The 19,101-nt window shown below is 43.6% G+C and overlaps 1 protein-coding gene across 3 annotated transcripts in view; it reads left to right on the plus strand.

Annotated features, from left to right (window-relative positions):
• Positions 1-18,681, plus strand: part of ESRRB (estrogen related receptor beta) — a 143,498-nt gene extending 124,817 nt beyond the window's left edge. For all 3 annotated transcript variants that reach the window (XM_082283813.1, XM_082283814.1, XM_082283815.1), the window contains one exon: positions 3,871-18,681. In XM_082283813.1, coding sequence (XP_082139939.1) covers positions 3,871-4,115 — 245 coding nt within the window. In that variant the 3' untranslated portion in view covers positions 4,116-18,681. The remainder of the gene's footprint in view (positions 1-3,870) is intronic.
• The last annotated feature ends 420 nt before the right edge of the window (positions 18,682-19,101 follow it).

Consider the following 19,101-nt stretch of genomic DNA (forward strand, 5'->3'; position numbering starts at 1 on the left):
ATGGTGGCTATTGGTCATGTAATCAACTTGTTAAAGAACCTGTCTACCAAGAGGGTCACAGGATTAAAAAGGGAGAAGGGCTTCTCAGAGAGGCTGAAGTGCTAAGGTAGCAGTTGTGACAGGAGAAGTGCCACACTGGGACATTTACTTGGCCCATACTGTGGACACTGCTGTCAAGTTCTTCACAGTGCAACAGAAGCACTCTCTGCTGTTGTTGCTCACTGTGCTTTCAGGACTGAGCCCAGAGTAAACCTTATGAGACAATCTCCACAGGAGTGGAGTAACACTGAACAAAGACAGAGCAGAACAACCAACACTCATCAGATGCTTTGGGGTTCCATTTCCAGTGCTGTGGAGTAAAGAAACCAAGGTAAGCGTCAGGAGGCACAGGCCAAAGTATGTTCTCAGCTGGATGGAAAAAATCACTCTAACTTCACTGGTTTCTCCTAGTGCAGCTAGAAGTGTAGCTACGTAGGAGCATAATCCACAAAAGTCCTGCTTTGTTATTTGTATTGAAACATATCAAAGTAAAGCATGGGATTTTGTTTTTTCATGTAATTAAAGCTTCTCATGACACACAGCTAAGGAAGCTGGAATATGGAAAGTGTATTTTTCTATTGTAACGTAACATTGAACCTTCACATTCTTTTAATGCCAGTTATTTTTCTTAGTGTGTTTTTGACAGGGATAAACTTAGAGAGCCTGCATGTGTGCACTTGCATGCAAACAGCTGATGCCTCAAATGGGAGGAAAGCAGTTTGGGCTAGGCTTCAGCTCCCTTGGATCAGAGATAGGGCTTAAAGATGAACACTGAGATTAGCACCTGTGCTGCCTAAACCTGCCTTCTGCCTTTTCTCCCATATGGATAAATTCTGGGTGTAATTGCTCATGCAACCCAAGTTCTAGGGACTTATGCAGCCCTGTATATACTGACCCTTTGGTTCTAGGAATTCAAACAAATGAAAATAGAAGTGGGAGCTCATTTACTCTTTAGTAGAGAAGAAACTGATAGTAGGCTGATCTCTGGGATTGGCAAAGATAATTGAAGGGATCTCTGTCTTTAGTAAGTGTATTTTAGAGAGCTGAGGGATGAATTCTTAATTCCCAGAGCAGCAGGCAAGTCCCAAACAATATGATCACCCATTTTTTGATAGAGGTGCTGTAGACCTAATTTGTTATGCTTCAGAGTCAGCAGTCCATTTTTAAGCATTCCTAGGTTCTCTTTTCTTAGGAATAAGAATTGATCAACCTGTGTATTGAGGAGCCCTCCAGGTTAGCATACAGCACACATTCATTTTAGGACATCCCAGACTGGCCAAAATTTATTTCTCTTTTTTTTTCTGCAATGCATTTTAATGCTAAGATGGAGTGAGCAAGGTCTGGATCTGGCAAAGGGATGCACAGCAAATTCTGTACTAATGGGTCCTGAGGTTCCTGCTCCTGTCAGAAGCTCCAAGAAGAGAGTTAGGTGAGGAAGCAATGGGCCTCGTCCATTCTCACACCTGCCCTGTACCCCATGCCAGCAGTGCTGGAGAAGGGCTCCTGGTATGAAGCCCAGCTTCTAGGGCCAGCTGACCCTCAGGGACATGGTCAGGCAGCCTGCCCCCACCTCAGTGCCCTGATAGCTGTAAAAATTCATAGCTATTGATTTCGTAATTAACAGTTTATCAATGCCATTGACACCAGTTCACTGATGGATTGCAAGGAAATTAATCCTGCAATGTTGTTTTATTTTTTGCAGTCAGCTGCCAATTTTGAGCTTCTTTCAGCAGAGGGTGGGGGGGGTGGGGCAGACTTTGATCTTTATTTCCCCAGTTTCTCTCACTGTATACACTTAGTTATTTAGTGCTGTTAAGTCTTGTCACCTTACAGAAGCCAGGTGGCAGAAGGGCAGTTTTGGGATTCCGTCTAGTGTACAGCAGCAGCAGTACCCAAAAGCAGAGCACCCGCTTTGCCCTGAAGTGTGGCTCATTGCATGGTAATTCTAGCACCCACTGGGATCTGCAAACTCTGACAGGCTGTGATTACTTTTCCCCCTTGTGCCCCTAGCCAGAAGGACATTAAACAGAAAGGATAGAGGACATTCCAGCTTTTGATACTTCCAGTCTTCAAAATGACCTCTGCAACTTGGCAGGAAACAGACCCCACTCACTTCTCTTGGATTGTGTATGGAAATTTTTCAGAGGTGCTACCTGGCTGGGAGAAGTTGCCAGACTGACTTGGCAACATGCTTCTTCCTCCCTACTTTTCAGAATCAACCTCTGTGTCTAGCTCAGGCCATTGTGATGACCCAGCAGCCCTCTCCTGCGCTTCTTTGCCTGGTCTCTTGGATAAAAAGTGTAAATGCATCGAGAATCATTCTTCAATAGGCTTCTTGGGAATACTTCCCTTTAATATCTTCTTAATTAGTGCATTCCTTCTAAACAGCTTCTTAAACAGCTTTCTTGCTAGACATAATATTTTCCTAACTGTTGTAATACTTTATAAATCATGCATCATAAATAGCATTTTTACCATAAATGTATCTTGCACAATTCACAGTCTCTAATTTGTGTTGTGCTCTCCATAAAGATGACACATGTTTCTAGAGGGATTTTGGCACTTCAGTCAGCTTTCCTCCCCTTCACTGCTGTCACTCTGGGGAACCCATGTCCTCACATTTGTGTTTTTGTGTAGGCTGAGCCAGAGCATTGCCACCCTGCAAAGCCCAAGCTGTGATGGCAGGCGGTGCAACTACATGTCTGCATGTGTGCTTGCCATACTGTCTCTTTGCCGTTGCTTCTGGATTTGTTGCCTTGTGGCAGGAATCTTTATCAATGGCTTCAGTATTGATTAAAAGTCTCTGAACAATGAAGACAAGGCAACAGTGTCTCCAGCTCTGTCATGGTTGTAAGAAAGAAGCAAGTATCAGCAAGATGAAACAGGAGAAAACCTTTGGTGACGCTGTGCCTCTCTGCTCTTTGGTGCCGCCCTCTGACACCATGACTTACCCACAGGTTTAGCAGTATGTGTTCAACACGGTTCCCTACCTCAGCCATGGACCGGGTCCTTACCAGCTAGCTACCTTTGCTTCGCAGACACACCAAGGAGCCGTGCAAACCCTGCTAGCCCCTCCAACAGCTCGTAGAATCTAACTAGCAGCCTAAGGGAAGAGGTCTTGCAGGAGGTGTGGGTTTCCTTTATTTCATCAGGAAGCTCCTTGAGCAGCTGCTGTCAGTCTCTGAAAACAGGGGCATATGCACAAAGGTGGGTCTGGCAACACCCCTGGGTACGCTGGTTGTGACCTACTGGGGCTTTTCTGTCTTGCTGACACCCTGAGCAGCTGCACGGCAATTAGGCAGTTTAGACAGATGAAGCGCTATAGCAGTGTTAATTATTCTTAATGAGATTGCTCCCAAGCGGCAGCACAGCAGCTGCTGCCCCTTGCAGGGTGACTCTCCCAAGAAGGAGCATGGAGGGCAAGTGAAAGTGCAAATCACAAAGGCCCCTGCCTGACCCCTGCATTGCATTGGGTGGCTGGCTGGCAAAATGGGCAGCACACAGGGCACATGTGTCACCCACCTACCCCTGGCAACCTTACTGTCCCTGCACTGCTAGGGCCAACACACTGGGCTGCTGCCAAACTTCATTGCAGCAGCACCACACCGGCCAGCAAGCTGGTTTCCCCTTAAGAAACAAACCAAACCAGCACCAACAACACCCCTCACCCCCTGCTGGGGTGGGGGAAGGGGGTGGCCAGACAAAAACCCCCAAAAAATCCCCACAACAACAGACAAGAAGGAAAGAAAACATCTTTAGCTTCAGGACCAAAAAGGATTTCCTTTCTTATGTCTGACTTGTCTGTTTGCTGTCTTTTCTCCCTCACCCCAGACTCCATGCACATAGAGGACATGGATGCAGTGCAGAAACTCCAGGACCTTCTCCACGAAGCCCTGCAGGACTACGAGCTGAGTCAGCGCAATGAGGAGCCCCGGCGAGCAGGCAAGCTGCTCCTGACCTTGCCCCTCCTGCGGCAGACGGCTGCCAAAGCTGTGCAGCACTTCTACAGCATCAAACTGCAGGGCAAGGTTCCCATGCATAAACTCTTCCTAGAAATGCTAGAGGCAAAGGTCTGACAACCCCAGCACCAGCCGACAGTGGCCGGGGAACAAACTAGTAACAAAGATGCAGACAACGGAGCAATCCAAACAGCAGCAGCAGCCACCGCCGGCTTTTATCTCCAATCATTTATTATGGAAGAATTATTTAATGTCTATCTGTCGGCGTGACTGCAGAATCTTGTGTACAGGAGGGGGGAAACTTTTAATCAGTCACCTGTTTCTCTTTTTTTCATTGTTTTCTCTGTGGGAAATACCAGATTATGCTCTTGCACTTGTTGAGGCATCATGAGGGCTCAGCCCCTCTGACCAGTGATGCTCTCAGCACTGTCCAGGCTGCCTGCTCCCCAGCTCCCTCTGCCAGTTCTGGAGGGGGAGTGGGGACAGAAGCAGGAAGAGAGGAAGAATAGAGTCAATATAAACTTTATCTGCTGGTGTTATGAGGGGTCAGTTAGAAAGGGAAGCAGCCATGGTCCTTCTTTTTGTCACCTTTCTTCTGCCTCTTACCATAGAGTAGATGCTCCTTTGGAGAACAATGCTGCTGGACCTCTCCTGAACAAAAAGGCTGCCTCCCAGACTCCTCTAACACTTGTACATACAGGCCCCACTTCTTACTGGGAAAGATGCTCCTAACTGTGTAAGATATTCTGCGACCTTGTACAGTGTGTCATTACGCCTGGCTAGTCCCTCCCATGTACAATCCCTGCAGGCCCTTGAGGAGGTAGGATGTATGTCCCTGAGAAAATGCAAGTCTTTCCCAAATGGCAAGAGAAAAGAGTCTGATATTATGCTTCAGTGCTGGGTTGACTTGATAATCTCTGTATCCTCTCCTATGTGGTGCTAACTACAATTCTTCCACACTTTTCACCCCATAGTGTATCACACCTGCCTCTTCAGCTCAGCTGAGTGCCATTCCCCACCTGTTCCTTGTGGCAGAGAACACAAGGCTTTGTCTGCATGGTTACTGCCCAAGTATAAATACACCCCAAACCAGATCTTTCCTAGACTTCATTAGAGCTCTTTGGCTCCACAGAGACTTTAGGCTTATTGCCAAATTCTAGTTAGGAATCAAGGGCACTGCTTTTCAGAGGAGGCAGCTCTAGAGCCTGAGAGATTGCTTTTTTGCGGCAGCCTAGGGAAATAAATTAGAGGATGGCATGAAACCCCTGATACTCCAACTACTGTCTTCCCCTGCCTCATCCCATTATCCTCAACAGCAGGAAAAGAGCTAGCATAGATTATACCTGGGACTGGTAAGAGGTTCTCTTGCTGATCAGAAAGCAAATACCTGGCCTTGAGGTGGTGGGAGAAGAACAGGGGGAATGTTTATTTATTCCTTTTATGTAACCAGGTTCCTGCTGTCTCCAAGCCCTGGTGTAGATCTGCTGCCTAAGCCATAGCTGCTGCATTCCCAGTAGCCAGAGGGGAATGTAGGTGACTGACAAAACTGACTGTTGGTGTTCCCTGAAACTTTATTTTCTAGGTCACTTAGTTTTAAGGCATCCTGAGCTGATGAAAACTGAGTGTATTGTCTTTTTTTGTGGTCAGCAGCATGGCAGTAGAGGTGAGAAAAAATCTCTGATCTACATTTGGGACACCACTAACTCTATTGCCTCTGTTCTCCTCAAGCTTCCATCCTTTCCTGGCTTCCCCAGGAGAAAGGTGGTGTGGCAGAGGAGTAAACTTGTCCCCAGGAGGAAGTCTTCCAAAGCAGGGTTGAGATGTGTGATCAGAGACACTGGGTGCTTGTTTTCTGCTGGAGCAGAATGTGTCCCAGCAAGGGCTGTCAGTACTGCAGAACCCTGCCCTGGCAGGCTCAGACACAGGGGTGCTGACTGATGGTGACCTCTCAGCTCTCATAGCCAGCTCACACCTTGTACTTTAATTAGTTCCATTCCATCTCCTTTGAGTTCTTCCTATGCTACACAGTCACTCATTTTGTACTCACTTGATAAAGGAATTGTCTTGCTTCAGGCATATTAGTAAACCAGCAGAGACCTAAGGGGCAGAAGGCACATGGGAACTGGGACTCCTTCTGTGCTCACAGCAGTAGCAATTACACAGTGGCCTTGTGCTTTGAGCGGATATTTGTGCTTCTCTCCCCAGCTCCCTCCCAGAGGCAGCTGGGGAGAAAATGAGAGGCTTTTGGTTGCACTCATTATCCCTGTACCTATCTGTGACTGAGGGACCAATGTGAAATGCATGCCACCACTACAGAGCCATCTTGCCGTGTGCTGCGCTCTGGCAACTCTTCCTGGGTGTGGCATAAATGCTTTCACAGATGTGCTGGGTTGCATTATCACCTGTAAGTTTGACTCACTTGACCACTGCTGCAATGCTGCCAAGTCCCACACAGCTCAGCCACAGTACATTGTGTCCTGGCCTGCTGTGCAAAGGTAGCTGTCCCAAAATGGGTTGAAAAGATCCTAAGAAGCACTTCTTAGTCTGTTGGGCCCCGCCGGAAAAGTCACTTACACACAAACACACACCCTCACACTCCCCCGCTTCAAAAAAAAAAAAAAAAAAAAAAAAAACCAAAAAACAAAACAAAAAAAAAACAACAAACCAAAAACCACCCAAAAACAACCCCAAAAGGCTTTTCTAGCTTTCTTTTATTTGGACTCAGGCCTGCTCTCTGTAACAGGAAACTGTCTACAAAACATAATTAAGGAGAGCTGCCGAGTTAGCTTCTAGCTCACAGAGACTGCGGGCTTCTTAGATTAGGGCTATGGGATAGAGGCAACTCCTGCTTTGGCAGAGCAATATAAAGATACCAAATACATTTTTTTCCAGGAACTTTTTCTCCATTAAAGCTGCATAACCTTGGAGCTCATCTGAATATTCTCCATTGCTTGAAGATAATATGCAGGGAAATGTTTGCATTTCTTCTGACATAGGATGGGAAGTGAACCAGACAGTACTTAGGGTATACTAAACTCTCTTAGCAAGGAATGGAAACTCTTTCCCAGGAACTGGGACAGAAACACCTGTCTAGATTTAACCCTTAAAAGGCCTGTACCATCATAAATTGGGAAGCAGGTCAGGTCTCTTGGGCCCTTCAAACAAGTGCAGAATCACAATCATCTCTTCCCAGTTACTGTGATCTGCTGTGCATCACTAGTGCTATCACACTGACACAGCTGAGGAACATTTCCAGCTACGCAGTGAGCTGGGATTGCAGAGGAGTGTAACATAGTGTAGTTCTCCCAATGCACTTTGAAGTAGGAAAAAAAGCTTCAGCTACTGCTTAGGTCTTTGAATGCTCACAGTCTTACAAAAAAGTCTGGGGATGTGGAAGGTGAGACATGAACTAGGAAATGGGTTCTGGGTCAGTGCTCTTTATGCTGCTCATTTGTAATATAGGATTCACAGAGTCAGCAGTCATACAGCTGTCCTTCTTCATGGGGCAAAAGATGATGGAGCTCGAGCCTTGGAAAACAGATGGGCTCTATGACTTAAAGAAAAGAGAAGCAGTAGAGGTAAATGTATCAGTGACAGTGAATAAACCCAGACCAGCAACTATAGTAAAAGCAGCTCCAGCCCCTGATTTGCATGTGTGGATAACAAAAACCATGTACCTCTCAGCTACTACAAAAGGCAGTTCTTCCCAAGCGACCAGCTCTTCTGTTTTGGGCACATTCTTCTCTGGGAACAGCAGTGTCTGACCTGTAATGCAAAACAAATTTCATGGGGATCAATTAAAAGGTAAATTACCACTCTGAATTTAGGTTTCTGGGGAAACTTGGGCATTACACCTTGCAGCAAAACTGTGAAGCTACAAGAAATGTCCCCACAACAATCAGAACCTTGCAGTATTGCTTATGCTAAGGGGGCATTATTTTTCTCTTTGTAAGCTATGTCATCTTTTTTTTTTAAACTATTATAAATATATGAAATAAAACATGCTTCACCAGAAACATGTAAGCAGCTATTAGAGGGGCAAGTAATTGAGAAAGACCCTAGAATGCAATGTTGAGCTTTTATTACCAATTGAAGCTAAGAAAACAGAGCTTCCACTTTGTATCCACAAGCTATAATCAATCGTATGGCCAAAGGCTGCTCTGCTGTTCTTGTGGCTGGGTTATGTGGAGAGGCCAGAGAGAGACAGAGGCTGTGAGAATGATGCAGGGAGTCATAGACAGTCAGTGAAATAAACAGTATCTACTTAACTATTATCTGCTCCTAAAAAAATAACAACCTGTTAAATAAATTGTATTCCTGTGGTACAGGTAATTTCAAACAAAACAAGAAATAAAACAAAGAAATGTAAAAACTAATGCAGACAGAGTAATGTTTATTGTGTTTAGGAGCTGCTCTGTTCTGTCCCTTGGAATGCACATGGCTCCACAGAAAAGGCTGGTGTGGGGGAAAGCATGATCTGTCTGTATTTGCTGCGGAAGAGCAGGAAACCCCCAGCCCTCTCACTTGGAAATGCTCATTTCATGCTTTCCCATATAAAAAAAATCTCAGCAAGCTTCTGAGATTTTGTGAGATGAGCTTTGCTGAGGACTTTTAAGACTGGCAGTGCTGCCAGTCTCTGCCACAGACCAGTCTATTTCTCCCACTCACTCATTTTCTTTCCATTCTACAGTGGTGCAAGGAATAAAACAGGAGCTAGCGATGAAAAAGCCTTGAAGTTGTTCCAGTGAAAAACAAAACCTCTAATCATAAAATAGACCACTGGCTTAAACCCAGCAGTGACATCATGAGTGTTGTAAGCATTACAGCAGCTGCCCAGTGCTTATGAAGTGGATGCAAGTGCTAAAGTCACAGCATTCGCATTGATCTGGTGGTCAGGTGGTGTAAGAGGGAAAGCTCATAGCTGCTTGAGAAAGCAGAAGGAAATGCACTCTGGTAATTGGGGCAGAGATGTGAGAAACAAGGACCCCAGGTTTTTGTTCTACCTCTGATCTGTCAGAGGTACCAGACACCATCCCACCCTGTTTAAGCACCTCCATCTCCAACACACCTCAGCCAACACTGCTAAGGTCCTTCTTTTGGGCAATGGCACTCACTGGGATGATGCATCAAACCAGGCAATCAAGAGGCTGCTCATCCTGCCCTCTGAGGAGGAGGTGGTGGCTGAATTAGTGGTGGCCAGTAGGAAAGGCCACGGGCTAAAAAATGAACCTGAATGAAAAACCAAGATGGGCATGGAGCTGTAGATGAAGGAGAAGCATGACAAGCTTTTTCTACACTGGAAACAGCTACCCCCAGCCCCACAGCCAGCAGCACCCTGACTGTGATGGACTCAGTCTTGGAACCAACACAAACCCCTTCCAAGTTCACATAGGCAGCTCACAGTCACACAGAGCCCACCTACATTGCGTGCTTAAGTGCTCTGAATGTTGTATCCATTCACAGAAGATCTGGATTTGGCCACCTCAGTAGGACTTTAAATGGATCCTACTTCAGATTAAATATAGCAAAGGGATGTCAATTTGTTGCTTCTGGGGTTCTGAAAATTAATATGGCACTAGAGCTGACGGTGTCAAGAGATTGGTAAGGATAGCCAGTGGACTACAGAGAGCCTGGGCTCCACTCTTCAAATACCATATAAGGGCTGTTAGCATTCCTCGGTCCCTTACTTTAAAGTTGTGGCTGCCTCACTGACATTTCTTGGGCATCCTTCTTTGTCTAGGTGTTTTGAGGCTTTCTTTACTTTGCTTACTAGTGTTCACTCACACTGGAATTAGAAAAAAAACAAGAAGAGGGTTGTCTTCATAGTAAAGCCATGTAGCACTGGGAGAAAGTGAGGCCAGCCCTGATATTTCCTCTTACAGATGAGCTTCACAGGAAATACTAGGAAAATACTGTATTTTCTCTGGTTAGTTGGAGAGGGAAACAGATTTCTATACTAATCAATGCTGAGTTCTCTAAACACATTTCTCTCACCAAAGTTAAGGGCATGCTTAACTGCTGGGATATGTTCTTAAATTTCAAATGTTAAAAAATGAGTGCAGTAGTTTTTTGTGGCTACCTACACACAGAATAAAAGAAAAACCAGCAAGCGAACTGTCCCTTCCAACTCAGGCTATTCTATAATTCTATGATGAATTTTCTCTTTCAGGCCAAGGTATTACACAGGGAATCAAAGCAAACATTGGCTGAGGTACAGAAAACTTTAGCGTTCAACCTCCAGTAACAGAAAGCTGGAGAGCTTGCACTGTGTGCCTGGCTTTCTTTACAAAGAGATTTTCTCCCATTGCAGCATTTTTGAAATGACACCATGGGAAAAGTGGAACACCTGTGCCTGGGGAGCAGGAGGACTAACCTAGCAGTGTGCTAGGGTGGCTGGGGGAGAGATGCTGGTAAGCGACCGATGTGACTTGGGTTTGGAAAGTGCAAGGATGGTTCAGTAAAACACATCATCCAATCCAAAACATTGCTGCCAGCTGGACACAAACAACAAACTTGCTCCAAAAGAACTGCATCCAGCGAGTCTTTTAACCTTAATCAGCAGTGAGACGCCTGTCATGCTCCTGGTCTTTGTGTGCTTCCTTGTACAGAAATGGGCAGGGCTAGAAATTCTTCGGCTAGCAGAATCCAAATAATTATAAGTGAAGTCACAGGAAGGATAAGAACTGGCCAGAATGTAAAAACATGGCAAGGAGGTATGATCAAGTGTCCCAGCAATTTAAGGACCAAAGGTCCTTAAATTTACGGATCAAAGGTCCTGCTCAATTTTCGTTACTATTCATGATCTAGGTCTCTTGATTTCACCCACAGTCATTTCTTTTCAGGGAGGACGTACAGCTGCCAGCCTTACCCCTTCCCTGGGAACACTCAGCACCAATTGAGTTAGGAAAATGTGACAATGAGAAAGGCAAATGGCTGCCTTCCACCACTTGATCTTGATGCTTTAAGTTCAAAAATGTAATCCCTATCTGAGATACATATATACAGACATATAGACACCCCTCTTTGTGTAGCTAGCTACACACGAATGTACACACCCGTTGCATTGTTTAGTTATGTTTTCATTCACAGCACTACTGGAGCTCACAACTGCCTTCAAAGTAACTTAAAAAAAAGATTAGGCTATTTAAATAATTTTCCTAATAATAATGACAATAACAGGTTGGAATCCTTCCTCCTTTATATGGATGCAGTCTTTTCCTCAATCTTTTTTTCATCCACCTGAAAAATAGAGGAAACTGATAAGGCACCTTGGTCTTTCTCTGATGTAATCCTTTTATTATAATATAAATGAATGTTTTAAACCCAGGATATTTTAATACATTCCTTGACATATTGAACAAAATAATTTTTTAATGTATTTCTTCCTATTGCACAGTAAGAAGTTGATTTCTGTTTAGAAGTCCCAGCTTGCTTAATTCAGAAATACCAAACTCTTACTTCTTTAGGTGCTTAAAATCAGCACATTGACCATTTGAAACATTAATCGAAACAAATTAATTACTATGATGAATGAAATTATTATACATTTTTTTCTCTGATTTTAAGAAACTGGCATTATATTTTCAATAAGCTTTATCATACATCCCTGATGTAACTGCAATTGTTAAATTATAAAAAGCAGGGTAGTGATCAGATAAGGCAAAGCCAGGACAGTGTAAACTCAAATTGCTTTGCCTAAATTGGCAAGAATCAACATAAAGCAAAGCTGCCTTTAATAGATCAGTTACAACAAAGCACATGAATCATGTTTTTGAGAGGGGTTAATTTACACCATATGCCAATTATTTCAAGTGCAATACGTAAGTTATAAATAATCTCATTGGAGAGTGTTATACTTGGAATGAAAATAATTTAACTAAAGCTAAAATTATAATCACCTTCAATAATTGTATTTCCAGCATTGCAAATTCTTTTCCATCGCAACACTGAAAGCAGTCAATGCTGCAAATAATTTTTTATTACTGTTTACAACATTGAACTCAAACACATCAACCAAACTGTTTATTTTTTTGTCAGTAGTTAATGCTACTACAAATAAATGATCCTCTGGGTCAGTCTTAGGAAGAAGTATGGTTTCATCAGGTGTTTTTCAGTCTAATGAACTCTTGTAACCAAGACTCAGACAATCACTTATATCCTCCATTGGTTTTGTCATTACACCATAAAAATTCAGCAGTGTCCCAAGGGAGTGATGCTTCCAGCATTGGCACAGACATCAGCTTTTAGGGATGCTATCCCCAGCTCTTCTGCTGTCTTGAGCTCTTCTAGCTCAGACTCACTTTTTCTAGATGCAGAAAACCCTAAATCGCTCCTTCTGCACATTTCTTCTATTCATCACAGCGCTATGATTTCTCATCATAAGGTTCCTGCTCTGATCCAGCCTATTTTCCCGGCTAGCTTGGATATATTTTTGGTTTTTCCACTACTGGATAGTCTCTTTTTCTCCTGACTCCCTCCTCCTGTCCCGTTTCCAGCACACTGCCAGAAACATGTGGGTGAGGAAGCCACAAGTGAATCTCCCGTCCCCTGTGGCAGCCTGAACTTCTCCAGACCTCTGGTGGGACAGTGTGTTCCAGCTTCCTTAAAAACAAGGCCCCTGTAGCTAGCAGCCAGCTCACTGTTCTGGATGCCCTCCACTTGGAAGGAGGGTCACCCCAGCTAATAATGTTTATTGTTCCCCATTGCTGAAGCTTTGCTCAGCTTTCCAGTGCTGCAAGAAATGCAATGTCACCCAAACGACTTTCTCCAAACCAAAGGAAGGCCTACAGGAGGATATTTGTAAAATTACACTGTTGATGCCCTTTAGGTCAGGTTATCCTTTCCTATCATTCTCAAACTTATGTCCACAGCCAGATTAGATCACAGCAGTTGCTGCAGCAGCTCTTGTTAACTGGACAAACTACTCCAAACCAGAGAAATACCATGTTCACCTCAGGCTCCACTGCACAACTCGAGAGAACCTCAAAATCCTGCCAGCATAAGCCAGTGAGGCCATGCAGCAGGACAGCACACAGCCACATGTGGTGTTGCCAGTGCTTTAACTTTAATGGCTTTAATGCCAGTGCTGCATTCCGATTATTTGCTTTGCAAATAGTTATTAATCCAAACTGAGTTACAGCAATTATAGAAACACTACAAAATTCACACTAAAGGATCACAAAAAATAAAAACCTTTTCCTTTTAAAAATAAATTGTAGCACCTTCTAAATGTTCCTAGAAATGTAACCATGAGAGAAACAACCAGTAAAAAAAGAACAAAGCCTGCCTGGACATACATTAGGCTCCATTTCTCAATTTGCTTGAATCACGAGACCAACTTGCCTTTTTAAAAGAAAAAGAAAATGCCTGGACTACCTCAGGAATGGGTACTGTCATCTGTAAATGAGCAAGGGATAAACAAAAACTCAATGGACAGGCAAATAAAATGTTTTGAGTTTACCAAAATGATAAGGTTATTATCATAATTATAAAAATACTACGTAAAATTGTAATTAATAGATGAGCAAATGTGACACCATTTTGCAGATTTCCTCTGAGCCCACTAGCCTGTGCTGGAAGCAGAGTAAAACTGTGTGAGACGAATACACCCTGAGTGTATTCTGAATTCTGTAAGAGAGATTGCAGCTGGATAACATCTCTGCCCAGCACACTGAGCCATTATAGCTCAGCACTTCCTTCTGCCATCTACGGCCTATTGCAAGCATTTGGGGCAGGGTCCTCCTTTTCATTCCATGGCTGCTCACTGCACACAGCAGACCCCTGGCTCACCTCTTCTTTCCTGGGGAATGGGGTTTGCAGATAAGTATATCCTAAAAAGTGACTGAAACCTAATATAAAAAATGCCTCGGACCTCTCAAATTCTGGGAGACCTAATCACTGCATTGGCTGAATTAGCTTGGATTGGGACTTGACAACTGTCTTTGGGTTTTGCTTTTCACGTGGAACATGTTCACAAAAGGGTGCATCAATGACTCATTCTGGAGTTTGTGACTGCTGTGTGTCCTAGAGCATGTTGCTAAGCTGCTCCTGTCAATCCTCTGGACATTCTCCCAAGCAAAGATATCTCCACAAGCAGGCTACCTACAGCTGCCCGCTGTGTGTGTTATTTGTTCCAACACAAGGAATAAATAACTTACCCCCAAGTTGTCAGTGACATATCATGCTAAGCACTGATGCTGTCACCTCCTTGGTAACAGGTGCCATACTCTGCTGGTTCCATTAATTCTCACACAGGTCATCACAGCAAATGCCCTTTTCACCAAGTGTGGCTCTGCACCCTCCACAGCACAAGTTGTTCATCTGGCAGACTCCAAAGAGTAAAAGAACAGAAACTGCAACAGAAACTGTCTGGATTATGTCTATGAATAGTTGCAATTCACTGTGATATGCCAAGGGAGAGCAACTAACCTGCACTGGGACAATGCTTCACAAGGTGAGCAGAGATGGCTAGATGTCCTTCACAAAAGTATCCCGGTGACTTCCCAGCCATGATGGAGAAATGAAATAATCATCTCTTCCATGAGTGCTCATCAGGTTACTAGCAACCCAGCAAGTCAGGAACACATAGAACTTCTGAAACAAACAGAGAGAAAAAAAAAAGATTATAACACAAAGGGAGCATTAAGCAGTACCACAGCATCTCTGTGCTCCAGATTTTGCTGAAGAATCAATCACCCTTTGCAGATAGCTTTATGCTTCACAGTTACTGCTGCTAAGCAGGTTAAATAAATAAATAATCTCTCTTCTGTTACTTCTCTCCTTCACAGTCCCCAACCTGCACTTCTTAATGGGACTAGGGAGACATGGGCACAATATTATTTCCCTGCCAGTCCACAGTATAGGTGCCTTTTATTTTCTGTTGGATCATAGAATCATAGAATCACAGAATGGTTTGAGTTGAAAGGGGACCATGAAGATCATCTAGTTCAAACCCCTCTGCCATGTGCAGGGACACCTTCTACCAGACCAGGTTGCTTAAAGCCCCATCTAGCCTGGCCATGAACTCTTCCAGGGATGTGGCAGCCACAGCTTCTCTGAGCAGCCTGGTCCAGTGCTTCATCACCCTCACAGTAAAGAATTTCTTCCTAATATCTAGTCTTCCAAATATCTAATCATCTCTTTGTCTAAAAAGCAGAATTCAACCTGTTACCCCAAATCTGTGTTTTGATAGCCAGGAGCAAAGGATCAAAAAAAGGAACTGAGGAATGTTAGAAGTTCTGGGACTGCTTCCCAGCAGCAAAAACTGCAGCTGCTGAAATGCAGCTCAACCTGTATACATTTGTGTGAGATGCACTGCTCCCACATCCGTGTGGTTCCTAGTACTCTGGGGAGAAGAGATGGCTGTATGTGTCTCTGCAGCACACAAGAAAGAGAAGCAAATCTTAAAGACAAGTACTTGCCCAGACATCAAAAGATGGTACTTCTCTGTGCCAGACTGCACCAGAGAGACCCACTGGAGTCTCTCCTAGAATTACCCTTTCCAAGTAATGAAGATGAGACACCTTCTGAGTCTGAAGTGTCAAGAGAGAAGATGTTGGAACAAGATGCTAAATAAGAGATAAATCACCAGGACAGTGTATCATGTACATCCAAGAGATCTGTAGGAGTTTGGAATGGAAGTGGCTGAGCTGCTGAAGGCATGAATTTTCTCATTAAGGTCAGCTGTTATACTGGAGTAATGAAGGGTAGCAAATGCTGTAAGTTGTTCTAAAAAAGGCATTTGGGATGATCTGGGAAGTCACAGACCACTGAACTTTACTCTGAATCAGGTAAATTGGTTGAATTATCAAGTAAAATTAGAATCACAGGGAAGGACTATCACAGAGAATTCACTTCATTTTGTTCCCGTGTCCTTGCCCTCTTTCCACTGCTTCTCTATACTTTAAAAGTCCTGTTGATTCTTCTGGTCTCCTGCTTAGATCATTCCTCTTTACTTTTTGTGCATTTGACTATGTCCTGCAGAAAATCTTCCTTCTTTCCATCTAATTCTGTCCTGCAGAAAACTGCATGAAGAAATATTTGTATTTATTCATGTCATAACTCTATTGCCATTGTGGGTACTACAGAGAAAAATGGCAATAGGAGAAATCCTACTTGATGTCCCAGTGATCCACCATCAGTCTCTCACTTGTCCCAGTCTTAACAGACAAGAACTATATATTCTAGGAGGATAACTCCTTAAACCGCTGCAAACTGTGCTTTACCATGTTAAGACCGTGCAACCACATGAAAGAACATTTTAGCAAAGAGTTTTCTACGTGAGCCCTTATATGATTCCTGATCCAGATGGAATATTAGGATGAAATGAAAGACCAGATCACCTCTTCAGTTTCCTTGGTAAGATACACTGAAGAGAATGATCCAGCAAGTGTCTCAGTTCTGTGCCTGACTCAGGATTTGTTTTTTATATTGCAGCATAACACCTTTTTCTGAACAAGTCGTGTGAGGTAGCAGTGACCTATGAAAGATGCTGGCCAAGCTATGGCCAGGCTACTGAGGGCATAGCCAGGATGTGATGAATCAGGAGCAGAACATGCAATAGATACAGGGTATGCTCCACTCAAGGAGCTGGGAGCAGGGGAGCTTGAAGCAGAAGACAGAAACCAGCATGGGTTTCTTCTGGGACAGCCAGGTAATATACTAGGTTCTTACCCATGGGGAAACATCAGAGGCTAGAGGCAGAGTAGTAGAGGATCCCAATCAGAAAACTCAGAAGCTGAGGTATGTGTCCTGCAAAAACCTAAGCTGGAGGCACACAGGCACCCAGCCTGCAGCTGACATGCCCTAAAAGAGCACAGGCAGGCACTATTACAGTTTCACATCTTCTGTTTAGATCTTTGCACTGCGAGTATTTACAGACCTACCCTATCTTGAGTAGTCATTGTTGACTTAGATTAATTTAAGATTACATAGAGCCCAATACACACTCATTAATTTGGCAGGTTTGCTTCTGATACTGTAATTGCTACATAAAATCACATTTACTTAAGTAGAAATGAGACAAGTTGCCAGTTTTAACAGCTTTAATTGTTCAAGCAGAGCAGATAGGATTTTCCCTAATACCTTTTCATGCAGTTCAATTTCTGGAAATACCACCCTGAAGAAGACATAAAAGAATCATGTTGATCCTGTACCACTTTAGCTATTTTGCATATTCATTTTTTTATTACTTAATGTTTCTAACACCTAATTCTTTAAGCCCTAAATATCACTAAGTAGTGATATTAATGAACAGGTTAGACTCTAATTCATACTAATAACCCATATTACTTGGGTCAAACTAACTTCAGTGTTTACTTGGACAGTACCATAGTTAAATTGTTATTATCATTTCATTCCACATTTTGATAAGCATTCTGACTTAACAACTTTCATAACTATCATGAGTTTGTTTTTATTTCTAACTAATAAACAAGGGTTCCAGAATTTTTCTGACTAGATGTTCACTTCCATGCATCCACATGATGGCAATGCAATTCACTTTCAAACTCCTAAGGTCTAAATTTCTCTGTTTGGACTTCTGGAAAATTAGAACGCTCTCTGCAAGGTCACTGCAATGCTTCCTTCTCACTAAAGTCCAAAGTCTAAGTGGATATTAGGATTTCTAAAGATTATGACCTTTATGGCTTGGGAAGTGGAGCATCTCTGTTCTTGCCTCTGAGTCACCATGCACCTGATGCCTCACTAATCCCCAAGAGGTTTGATGTACCACAGCACTGAACAGCTATAATTACTCCTGAAAGCCAGCTGCCACTCAAGTGACAAAGAAGTCTGCAGAGCCGTTCCCCCAGCCCCTGTCGCTGAGCACTAGGACCATTTGAATACAATATTAAATAGAACAAGACATTGGCAATACGTTATTTTTGCAAAGCTGAGCTTGTCACATTTGCAAAATTAATATGGTGTGGCAGCAGATGAAAGGGCCACCTTCACTGTGGAGCTCCCACATTCAGAGCCAGACAGCGTGAGCCCAGTAGTGAAGTGCCTGGTTTTGCACAGCCATGAAGTTTTCAGACACAAAATGGGCAACTAGCAGGACATGGCAAGTCCTTTATGATAAGCACAAAGATGAGAAAGTAAGGACAGGAATGAGCGAAAACACGTATTTCCTACTAAGCCTAATGAAAACTCTTCTGGGCCTCACTGGAACACTGTGCCAGCAGGCCTCAGAATTTTGTTGAAGGTGTTAAACCCTCAAAGTGCAGCAGGCAATCTGCAAGGCAAAAAGCACTGGCAGCCTCTAGAGCCATTCTTTCTGGGACCACTAGACAGTGGATGTAAGTGAGTTCTGTTTATTTAGCCTCCATAGTGAACCCTGCACCCCAAGGATGAAGGGGAGGACTGAGTGCCTGCTCCAAGGGACTCAAAGCCTAAACTACGAAGTCTCTGCTGCTGTTCAAAGGGGGTTACTTTCTGGGCAAATTTCCTTTTTTTTTTGAAAGAAAGAAAACACTTAGGATAGACAAAGAAGATAAAACAACTGCCACTTTGCAAAGCAGCCTGTGATACCAGCAGTATCACCACAGATCTGTTTTTGTTCCTTTTGTCCTTCCTTCAAACAGAAGTTAAACACACCCATTTCCTCCCTTGTACACTTTCCTCTTCAGAGACAGACATGGCTTAAGACCACCCCCCTTCCAAATCAGAATTTCACTTGGACATACCCTGCATTTTGCTTCTTTGGACAATTTGCGAGATGGATTTTTTTCATATGGGATTTATATGGGGGGGTATACATGCATAATATATACATATAATATGAAAAATGCTTGTGGATAATACACCTGTATATTCAGTGCTCCATGATGCAGTCAGCTCATCTATTCCCTACACAGAGACAGTGGTGACTGTGGGGGGAGCCTACTTGGAGCCTGAAATCTGACAAGGAAAAACTGTTTGAAGGAAACTCAGGAGGCTTCAGACTACATACTCCACATGAGCTTGACCTTCCCAGTGAAGGCCCACCAACTGTGTGGCAGTGACCACACAGCCCAGAACTCTCCACAAGCCACTTCACAAGACAGGACACACAACAGGTTATAATGTCATGCCCTCAAACATAAGGTGGGGTCAGTGACCTTCT

The sequence above is a fragment of the Coloeus monedula genome (genome assembly GCF_965178545.1).
Source record: "Coloeus monedula genome assembly, chromosome: 6".
NCBI classification, from domain to species: Eukaryota; Metazoa; Chordata; class Aves; order Passeriformes; family Corvidae; genus Coloeus; species Coloeus monedula.